Source organism: Salvia splendens, chromosome 3, assembly GCF_004379255.2.
Source record: "Salvia splendens isolate huo1 chromosome 3, SspV2, whole genome shotgun sequence".
Lineage (NCBI taxonomy): Eukaryota > Viridiplantae > Streptophyta > Magnoliopsida > Lamiales > Lamiaceae > Salvia > Salvia splendens.
Window position 1 is genome coordinate 43,296,902 of NC_056034.1, and position 10,927 is coordinate 43,307,828.

General features: G+C 42.2%; 1 protein-coding gene across 1 annotated transcript; it reads left to right on the forward strand.

Moving 5' to 3' along the window:
- Window positions 1-1,176: 1,176 nt before the first annotated feature.
- On the forward strand, window positions 1,177-10,695 carry LOC121794012 (coniferyl alcohol acyltransferase-like). Its single transcript, XM_042192023.1, has 2 exons — window positions 1,177-1,618; window positions 10,359-10,695. The coding sequence occupies exons 1-2, from the start codon at window positions 1,211-1,213 to the stop codon at window positions 10,563-10,565; spliced, it is 615 nt and encodes a 204-aa protein (XP_042047957.1). The 5' UTR covers window positions 1,177-1,210; the 3' UTR covers window positions 10,566-10,695.
- The last annotated feature ends 232 nt before the right edge of the window (window positions 10,696-10,927 follow it).

Genomic DNA, 10,927 nt, shown 5'->3' on the forward strand with positions numbered 1-10,927 from the left:
ACAAAAATGTGTCATTTTAAGTATAACGTATCGTATTTTAAATGGGAGGAATGGAAGTAGGAGTATTACCTAGTGAAATTAGTCAAAAGGTTGAGTATGCATGTGCCAAACTTGAACCTTTAACTTTGTCTGCCCCCAAATAAAAAAAAATAAAATATAAATTTATTAAAGATGATGAATTGTAACTTAGTTTCCGGTCACGAATCAAAACTCACCGTTGAAACTTTGCAGCTGAAGAATAGGTATTCGATTGGTTCAAGTTCTTTTTTGCAAAAGACACATAGGTCATTTTCTATTACTTTGACAATACAAGATATAAAACTTGATAAGTAAAGACTAAATCGTGAAAAAAAAAATTATTCGATTACAAAGATGGTTTTAACATAATAGCATATACTACTTACTAATTTACTCAAATACTCTTTACTCTTTTTTTCCTTAATTTGAAGCTAAGATTATTTTATTGATGGCTTTAACTTCTTGTTGTGACTATCATCTAAAATTATATTGTCAATTGTAATCTCATAAACTAAAAATAATAATATATATTCAGTCACAAGCAAGCTTCAATCTTCAAAGCCAAACGGTTCAATAAAAATACTCTCTTAGTCTTGTTTTAGATTACCACTTTTTCCTTTGAATTTGTCTCGATCAAAATTATCAATTTCTATCTTGGGAAAAACTCTCTCTCTATTTTTAATTAAAATATTCAATTATTTCTTTTTTAATCTTTTTATAGTGTAATTAAATACACTTGTTAGTATGCCTTGAATTTGTTTTCCCCGGCATGACGCTATGCTATGTTTCTGTTTTATGCCTTAATTGTTATATTGGGCCTAGCCCGTCGTCTGTATGCCTATTTATATAAAAGTAGGGCACACAACTCTGTAATCTAAAAACAATCTGAATAACATATATTCTCTGCTTCCTGCCAGTGGACGTAGCCAACACAACGTTGGTGAACCATGTAAATTCTGTGTCTCTTTATGTTTTTGTTTGTCTCGATTACACAATTACTCTATTCTGTCAAAACAACACTTTTAGCTCAAACTTAATATTTAATGAATCATTTTAATTAGGCAACTAAAAGATAGTCATACACATAAAACTAGTCATTTACTTATACACTTCTATAATCTTATGTACATATACACTCGGCATCTATAAATAGAAACATTTCCCATTCATCTCATCACACCAAACAGCCACCATGAACTCCGGCGATTTTCCGGTGACAATCAAGCGAAGGGAGGTGGTCGCGGCCTCCCTACCTGTGCAGGACCACTGGCTTCCGATGTCCAACCTCGACTTGCTCCTCCCGCCCCTACACTTCGGGATCTTCTTCTGCTACAAGAACGTCGAAAGGGAGTCGCCGGAAAACATGGCGGCGTTGCTCAAGAAATCCCTAGCTCAGGCGCTGGTCTACTTCGGCCCCTTGGCCGGAGAGATTGTCGCCAACGGCCAAGGCGATCCGGAGGTTCTATGCAACAACCGCGGCGTTGATTTTACGCGTGCTTGTGCGGGTGTGGAGCTCAGAGACGTCGATTTATATCGGCCGGATTTTTCGGTTCATGGCAAGCTTGTTCCCGTTCTGTTGCATGGTCTTCTTTCCGTTCAGGTTCGACAAAAATACACGAACTTTGATCAGTACTTCATTAAAAATGAAACGTTTACTAGCCTAAAACCAAATGCTTCATTTTTAGGAATGAGCATTTTTTTAGAATTTTCTAGGACTCAAAATTAAAAGTGACTTGACCTTGAAATTTCGATATATTTACGTGACTTTAATTATTCGGTTACTAACGTTAGTATCATTATATCCGGCTTGTGAAGCACTCTCAGTGAGTCAGTGATAATGAAATATCAGAGAAATGCATTAATTATAGAATTGCATGTGTCAACCAAACGAGACTTTTGAATTAGTCATTTCTTGAAATTTAAAGCCTTTTTTAGTTATGTTAGTACTTTTGATCAAAAGGGAATAATAAATTTATTAGAGTGGTTAATGTAATGTAGATGTAGATTAGGAATTTGGATTGTGTTTGATTTCTCCACCCACAAATTATTATTTAAATTTGTTGGTTTCTGGGGATTACAAGAGATAAAAGCCGGGCGTAATACAACCCAAAAGAAGGAATACAAAAGAGGAAACTGAACTAGAATGAGATTACAAATGTAAAAACGAAACAGTAACCGTGAATAATGTTTGAGCCGAGTCGAGGAGGCCTCTTCCCGCAAGACGAGATACGCCCCGGTAGTGCTCTTCGGTTTGGCGTGTCGTCCCCAAAGGTAAAACGGCTACGTCTCTATTGATGCAGCACCGCAATCAGTAGAGCTCCGGCGAACTGGATGTAGGAGAGGGCAGAGCTTCGACAGAAAGACAATGCAGAGAGGGAGAGAGCTTATGCTGTAATGCTTGTGAATGATGTAGTGTAATGCATGGAGTGGCTAGCGTATTTATAGGCTCAGTCCACTGCTGTGGGTCAACAGCCATGAAGGCTCATCATGGCAGATTTGTAACCGCCGACGGTTACGAGCGTGTGGCAGGAGTGTGCCATCCGTGTGTGGAGCGTGTGGATTTCTCACGTGGCAGCCGTGACTGTGCCTCGCTTGACGACGTGTCAAGCCACTTGGATTGCTGACTCGGCGGTGGTCCAAAAAGAATAGTTTGGGCCAAGCCCCAAGCCCAAAGACCACCCAAATACCAATTGTCAAGATCCAAGTCCAAGTCCAAGTCCAAGATCGAGATCGAGATCGGGCCCGGGCCCGAGGCCAGCGGCCCGCGAGCGCGAGCACGTGCACGTGCACGTGCACGAGCACGGGCACGGGCACGGGCACGGGCTCGGGCGGGCGGCGGCGGCGGCGCGCGCGTGTGCGCGTGTGGGCTCTTTCACCCATCTTGGTCCACTATAATTATTAAGTAACATAAAGTCACTTAATTTATACACATTAAAAGATGTGTTAATCCTCCAATGTGGGATAATTAACACTAGTTAATTATTCCCTAAGCTCCAACTCCAAGCTTTAATAAAAGCTAATTATGCCCAACTTTAATCCACTATTTCTCACTCACCGGAAATCGGATTTGAGAAAGTGAATATACTACATTTATCTACGTAAAATGTAGATCGACGCTATGTCATTTAATTTCACAAAATTAAATGTCTCGTCACATTTATTATTTGGTCAAAATCCATTTACCGGGCATATTTAATACCATGATTTCTACAATCCCCCACATGAGTGGAAATAGCCGAATGCATATGCATGCAGACACAAGCTCAACCCTCGAGAGGTATATAAGCATAAGGATAGGTAGTTGTTGACTTTGAACCCTCCATAGTCGACACCATCGGATACACAGGCGGCTTAGTAGCGCGATGCTTTGAACTAATCCCCCACGGCGTGCACCGAGACAATGGTGTTAACGCTTAAATACCTCAACCTCATCCGTTCTCACGTTTTGTGTCCATTGCGGTCTTGGACACCACTTTGGATTCATAAGTGCGTTTTTTATGAAGCGACCACACTTCGCACTTACATAGGTGATTCTTAGTCAAGTACCTTGCCATACTTGGTCTCTTTGAGAATTCCATCTCTTTGAGATCCTTAAGAACCATTAAAAGTCATAGACTTAGCCTTTACCACTAGGCAAGCTCTCCAACACTCTATTGCTCTCTAGGGAATAGATATAGTTGAGTGTTTCTCATGAACTCTCATAGCTTAGTTGTCCCTTTGAACCAAGTTCTTGGGATCTCCAGTCATCATGGTTGGGTTACCACTATGATAATTCTTTAGTTTGTGGATTTCAAACCCATTCCCTCTAGCAACTTATTCATTTGATCACGGTTTAACCCTTTGGTTAGCGGATCCGCTAGATTATCTATTGACTTCACATAGTCAATTGTAATCACCCCTGTTGTGATCAAATGTCTCACGGTGTTATGTCATCGACGTATATGTCGAGACTTACCGTTATAGAAGTCATTGTTTGCCCTTCCAATAGCTGATTGGCTATCGCAGTGGATCAGCACTGGTGGCACTGGCTTAGACCAACATGGAATGTCTTCAAGGAAGTTCTTAAGCCACTCGGCTTCCTCACCAGCCTTATCCAAGGCAATGAACTTCGATTCCATTGTTGATCGGGCTATACAGGTCTGTTTTGTGGATTTCCACGATACAGCACCACCCCCAATAGTAAAGACATATCCACTTGTTGAAAGTGAGTCTCTATTATCGGATATCCAATTGGCATCACAGTACCCTTCGAGTACCGGGGGGTATCTCGAGAAGTGTAGCCCAAGATTTTGAGTGTGTTTTAAATATCTCAAAACCCTCACAAGAGCTCTCCAATGCTCTTTGCTTGGATTGCTCGTGTAACGACTCAACTTGTTCACGGCACAAGCAATGTCAGGTCGAGTGCAATTAGTCAAGTACATAATGCACCCGATGACCCGTGCATACTCTTCTTGTGCAACGGGCTCGCCTTTGTTTTTGCTCAAGTGAACGTCGAGTTCAATTGGAGTCTTAACCGGCGCGCCATCATAGGCTTTGAATTTATTCAATATCTTCTCAACATAATGTGATTGTGTTAAGATGATTCCATCATTCGTTCTTAGAATCTTCATTCCAAGAATTACATCGGCTAGACCCATGTCTTTCATGTCAAAGTTTCTCTTTAACATGGCCTTTGTATCGTTAATTACTTGAGTGTTGCTACCCAAGATTAACATATCATCAACGTAGAGACACACTATAACATGACCGTTATTAGTGCTCTTGATGTAGACACATTTGTCGCACTCGTTGATTTTAAACCCATTTGATAACATCACATTATCAAACTTCAAGTGCCATTGCAATGGCGCTTGTTTCAATCCATATAGGGACTTTACGAGCTTGCATACCTTTTTCTCTTGTTCAGGTACTACAAACCCTTCGGGTTGTTCCATATAGATTTCATCTTCTAGTTCACCATTTAGAAACGCGGTCTTTACATCCATTTGATGAATCTCAAGATTGTGCAATGCAGCAATAGCGAGAAGCACTCGTATAGATGTAATCCTTGTTACAGGTGAATAGGTATCGAAGAAGTCATGTCCTTCCTTTTGTTTAAAACCCTTTACTACTAATCGGGCTTTATACTTATCAACTGTTCCATCGGCCTTAAATTTTCTTTTAAGAACTCATTTGCATCCTAAAGGTTTAGCACCTTCGGGCAAATCAACCAACACCCATGTGTGGTTTAGCAAAATTGAATCAATTTCGCTTTGAACAGCTTCTCTCCAATGCAGCCCGTCTGGGCCAGCAAAGGCTACTTTTATCGATGTTGGTTCTTCATCCAACATGAAAGCAATGTAGTCAGGACCAAAAGTTTTTGGTGTTCTGACTCTATTACCACGTCTTAGTACTGTATCTTTTGGATCGGGCCTTGCACGCTTGTGCGATTCAGGTTCCGCATCTGCTGATTTAGAACTAGTGGCTTCTTCTTCCACTTGTTTAGAACTAGTGGCTTCTTCAATTCTTGTCTCATAATTGGTTGAGACTTTTTCCTTGTCTTTGCAAGGAAATGTATTTTCGAGAAATACAGCATTCCTCGACTCAATTGTTGTTCCTACTGTGATAGTCGATATTTCAGACTTGTGAACAACAAATCGATATGCACTACTGTTAAGTGCATACCCAATGAAGATGCAATCAACCGTCTTAGGTCCGATTGTAACTTCTTTGGGCGGAGGAACCATCACCTTTGCCAAACACCCCCACACTTTGAAGTATTTGTAGGATGGCTTCCTTCCCTTCCACAACTCATAAGGAGTGACATCTTTTCCTTTGAGAGGGATCTTATTCAAGATATAGTTGGCTGTCAAAACAGCTTCCCCCCACATGTTATGTGGTAATCCTGAAGTTAGAAGCAGTGCATTCATCATCTCTTTTAGAGTTCGATTTTTGCGTTCTGCAACACCATTAGATTGTGGTGAATATGGAGCAGTTGTTTGATGAATTATACCACTTGCGTTGCATAACTCCTCAAACGGGGCTACATATTCGCCTCCTCTATCGCTTCGAATCATTTTGATTTTACAACCAAGTTGATTCTCAACCTCGTTCTTATAATTTTTGAACGCTTCTATTGCTTCATCTTTACTTCTTAAAAGATAAATGTAGCAATACCTTGTGCAATCATCTATGAAAGTGATAAAGTACTTTTTACCACCTCTTGTTTGCACAATCTTTAAATCACATACATCCGTGTGAATTAATTCAAGGGGTTTTGTGCTTCGTTCAACCGAGTGAAACGGCAACTTAGTCATTTTTGCTTCAAGACAAATTTCACATTTATCTTGGATATCCAATTCATTAGCCTTTAGTAAGTCTAAATTTACTAATCTTTTAATGGCTTTTGAATTTACATGTCCCAATCTACAATGCCACAAATTTGAAGACTCGGTCAAATAAGAGGAAGTAGATGCTTTATTATTATTAGCCAATGGCTTTGCAACACTGCGAGTTGCAACTGCGAGTTGCTACACTAAGCTTGAAAAGCCCATCGGTTACATAACCTTTTCCGAGGAATTTTCCAAACTTATACAAGACAAACCTATCAGACTCAAATACAAGTTTAAACCCCTTATTAACTAGTATTGATCCTGACACTAGGTTCTTGTGGATGTCCGGGACATGCAGCACATCCTTCAAAGTGATTGTGACGCCAGACGTCATCATGAGAATCACGTTGCCAACGCCGAGGATTTCAGACGATGCTTGATTCCCCATGCTGATTTTCCTTCATTCAACAGCCGTGTAGGAGGCAAACTTGCTCCTGTCGGAGCAAACATGAGCAGTAGCGCCGGTGTCGATGTACCAGCCTCCCTTGTTATCAACAAGGTTAACCTCTTCAGTGACCACTGCAATGAGGTCGTTCTCATCCCAGTCCTTGAACTCCTTCTCAACGACGTGGGCTGCCGGCTTCTTCTTCTTGCTGCGGCAGTCTTTTGCAAAGTGGCCTTGTTTGCCACATTTGTAGCAGTCGCCTTCAAACTTCCTTGAAGGCTGCTTTCCCTTCCCTTTCTCACTTGGACGGTTTGGGCGAGGGCGTTTGTTGGAGGGACCGCCCCGCTCCAACAGGTTGGCTATGGCTTCATTTGGGGTGAAGCTCTTAGCCTTTTGATCACTTTTGCGCACGTCGGCCTCAATGCGCAACTTCACGATCAAGTCTTCAAGGGTCATCTGCTTTCGCTTGTGCTTGAGATAACTCTTGAAGTCCTTCCAACTTGGAGGGAGCTTGTCAATGATCGTGCACCTTAGGAACTTATCGGGCAAGGTCATCCCATCAGCCACTAAGGAGTGGATGATCATTTGGAGCTCTTGGACTTGCTCCATGATGGGTCGAGAGTCGACCATCTTGTAGTCCATAAACTTGGATGCTACAACTTGTTCAGTCCCTGCAGCATTGTCTATGCTATATTTCTTCTCTAGGCTTTCCCACATTTGTTTAGATGTGGTTACATTGGAGTATACATTATAGAGGCTATCATCTAATGCACTTAAAATAAAGTTTTTACATAGATAATCCCCTTTTCTCCAAGCCTCATAGTCCGCCATGACTTCGAGCCTAGTCTCTTGGTCGCTTGGCGCGGGCGGCTCGTTCTCCGTGAAGAAGTTGGCGACGCCCAATGTTGTCAAGTAGAACAACATCTTTTGGTACCACCTCTTGAAGTCTGATCCTCCAAACTTGGGTGGTTTCTCGGCCGGTGGCATCATTCTTGGTGCCAAAAGTGCCGCAGTTGGTCCTTGGAAGGAACCAATTCCGTTGCCCCCGAAGGAGCCAACAACGTGGTTGGGCATAGAGCCCCCACCATTCACGTTAGGCATAGAGCCCGCCATGAACGTACTATCCCCGAAGGGACTAGCACTCGCATGAGACCCGAAGGCCCCAGCATTCGTGTGAGGCCCGAAGGCCCCAACACTCGATCCATTAAAGGATCCGAAGGAACCACTAAAAGTGGAACCAACCGATCCACTCGAGGTGGATCCACCAGTGAGCCCAAGGAGGTTAACGAACTCCCAAGGGGTTGTTGATGAAGAGGGATAGCGTCCGGGAGTGGGCATCATCGTCGGAATTGACGACGTATTGACCGGTCCAGTGGTCGCCATGGTGGAGGGAATGGCGGCGGTGGTGGCGGCAGCAGTGGTGTTAGATTCAGTCGACATCTCCAGCAAAGGTTTTAATTGTTTCGAAAGTTTTAGTTCAGTTTAGGAGGTCCAAATCCCTTCAAAGGCAAGTTATCTCGTCTTGCGATTGTTGGTTTCTGGGGATTACAAGAGATAAAAGCCGGGCGTAATACAACCCAAAAGCCGAGATCGAGATCGGGCCTGGGCCCGCGGCCCGTGAGCACGAGCACGGGCACGGGCACGGGCACGGGCTCGGGCAGGCGGAGGCGGCGGCGCGCGCGTGTGCGCGGGTGTGGGCTCTTTCACCCATCTTGGTCCACTATAATTATTAAGTAACATAAAGTCACTTAATTTATACACATTAAAAGATGTGTTAATCCTCCAATGTGGGATAATTAACACTAGTTAATTATTCCCTAAGCTCCAACTCCAAGCTTTAATAAAAGCTAATTATGCCCAACTTTAATCCACTATTTCTCACTCACCGGAAATCGGATTTGAGAAAGTGAATATACTACATATATCTACGTAAAATGTAGATCGACGCTATGTCATTTAATTTCACAAAATTAAATGTCTCGTCACATTTATTATTTGGTCAAAATCCATTGACCGGGCATATTTAATACCATGATTTCTACAAAATTTAGTTGGTGGCTTACTTTGAAAGGTCCCACGTAGAGACATCACACATGCATATATTAATAGAGCCATTCCAAGAAGAACATAAGTGTATAAATTCGTAGCTTATGATAATACTCCTATATTATTCGCTGTTACTTTAATATATGGTTGATGACTGATTTGTGAAAGTTAACAAAAATGTCTTAGGGTGTCCACTATAAGGCGGACACGCCCAATAGCCCCGCCCCAGTTTTTGTCCATAGCCCCAGTTTTTTTGTCCATAGCCCCAAAATTTTATTTCCGCCCACTATGGTGGACACCAATAGCTCCAAAAATTTTATTTTAATGTTTCAAGCAATTATGAATAAATTTATCGGATTATACGTAATTAAAAGAAAACGACTATACCTGAAGAAATTAGAATTAAACTTAAAATTAAAATTAGAACTAAACTTAAAATTAAAATTAAACTTAAAATTAAAATTAAAATTAAAATTAAAATTAAAATTAAAAAATGCGTCGCCCTACCGCCGTGTCCGCCCACCGCTCCACTATAGGCGCCCCGCCTATCCGCCGCGTCCGCCCCGGAGTCGCCGCGTCCTCGCCCCAAACTCGCCTATCCGTCGTCCGCCGCCCACCGCCCCAAATTCGTCGTCCGCCCCGTGGGCGGACACCTCCGCCACTATGGACCTCCCCGAGCTAGCCTCGAGGCGCGGCTATAGCCGCGCCTAAGAGCATGCGCAGCGGTGGCGTCCGTCGCCACCGCCGTCCGCGCAGCTGGCACGGACGCCATCCGTCGCCGCTGCGCTCGCGCCGCTGGCACGGCGCTGCTCGATGTATCGAGCACGTCCGTGCCAGCGGACGCACACGTGGCGGCCTCCCATTCGTCAACGGCTCGACCGTTGTGTTTTAAAAAAATTATTTTTTTAAAAAAATCGGTTTTTTATTAAAAAACCCGATAAAAAAAATTCACTTCCCCAAAAAAATATATCCGTTTATAACCGTTTTTTTACACCTTTTTAATTTTTTTTCATTTTTTTACCCCAAAAATACACACTTTCATGAGACCATGATAAAAGGTCTCCAAAAACAATTGGGGTTGTTGCCGCCGGATGAGTAGTCTTCCTCGGGTAATATTAGCCAATAATTATGTAATTTTTAATTTTTAGTATTTTAATTATGTAATTTTTAATTTTTAGGATTTTAATTATGTCTTTTTTAATTTATTTGTATTTTGTAATATTTATTGTGATTTTTTAATGAATTTTAGTATTATGAAAATGTTTATGTTTAATTGAATATTAAATTAATTGTGCTCGTCCTTGCGGAAGTGCACAGTTGTGGGTGTTGTGCTTTTGCCAGAGAGCAGGCATGAATAGTACCGCCCGAGCCCACAACCGTGCCGCTGGCAAGAGCACGGTTGACTGGAATTTTACGTTCTTGCTTCGCTCTAAATTGACACAACGTTGTTTATATTTAAATAAACGAAATAAAGGATCAAGATAAAAAAAATCCAAATTGAAATATCGTTAATATTGTTAAGTTTGAATGAAAACAAGGTGACGGATATGAAATGCGGCGGCGTATTCATCGGCTGCACCTTCGTCCGATCGAACCGCATAAAGCTCCTCCCCTCCTTCCGCCGCTCCCTCTTCAATCCCCGCCGCCGGCCGAAGAAAGCCCCGACCGTCTCACGAGCCGGATCTACTACATCTACTCCGACGAAATCGACCGCCTCCAGTCCCAATCTAGCGCAATGGCACTAGAAAAAGCAAACTCGAGTCCTTCGCCGCCTTTCTCTGGCAAACCCTAGCCTCCGCGGCCACCGTTGACCGCTCCAAGACGGTCAAACTTGGAGTGGTGGAGGTACGTGCGCACGCACGTGTTCAAACCTCTTTCACCTCACTACTTGAAGTTTTAATAATTGAAATGTGTATATATATATAGTTTTATTTAATTGTTTTTGTTATGGATATTGTATGTATTAAATTTTATCATATTGTTCATGTGCTACATTAAAATCACATGTTCTCATGGGCCCATCCTAATGCAATTAAAATTCATGTGATACAATTGTGAGTATTTTTTGTCTTGTTTCGATTTTTATTACACGGTTAGTAGTAATAAG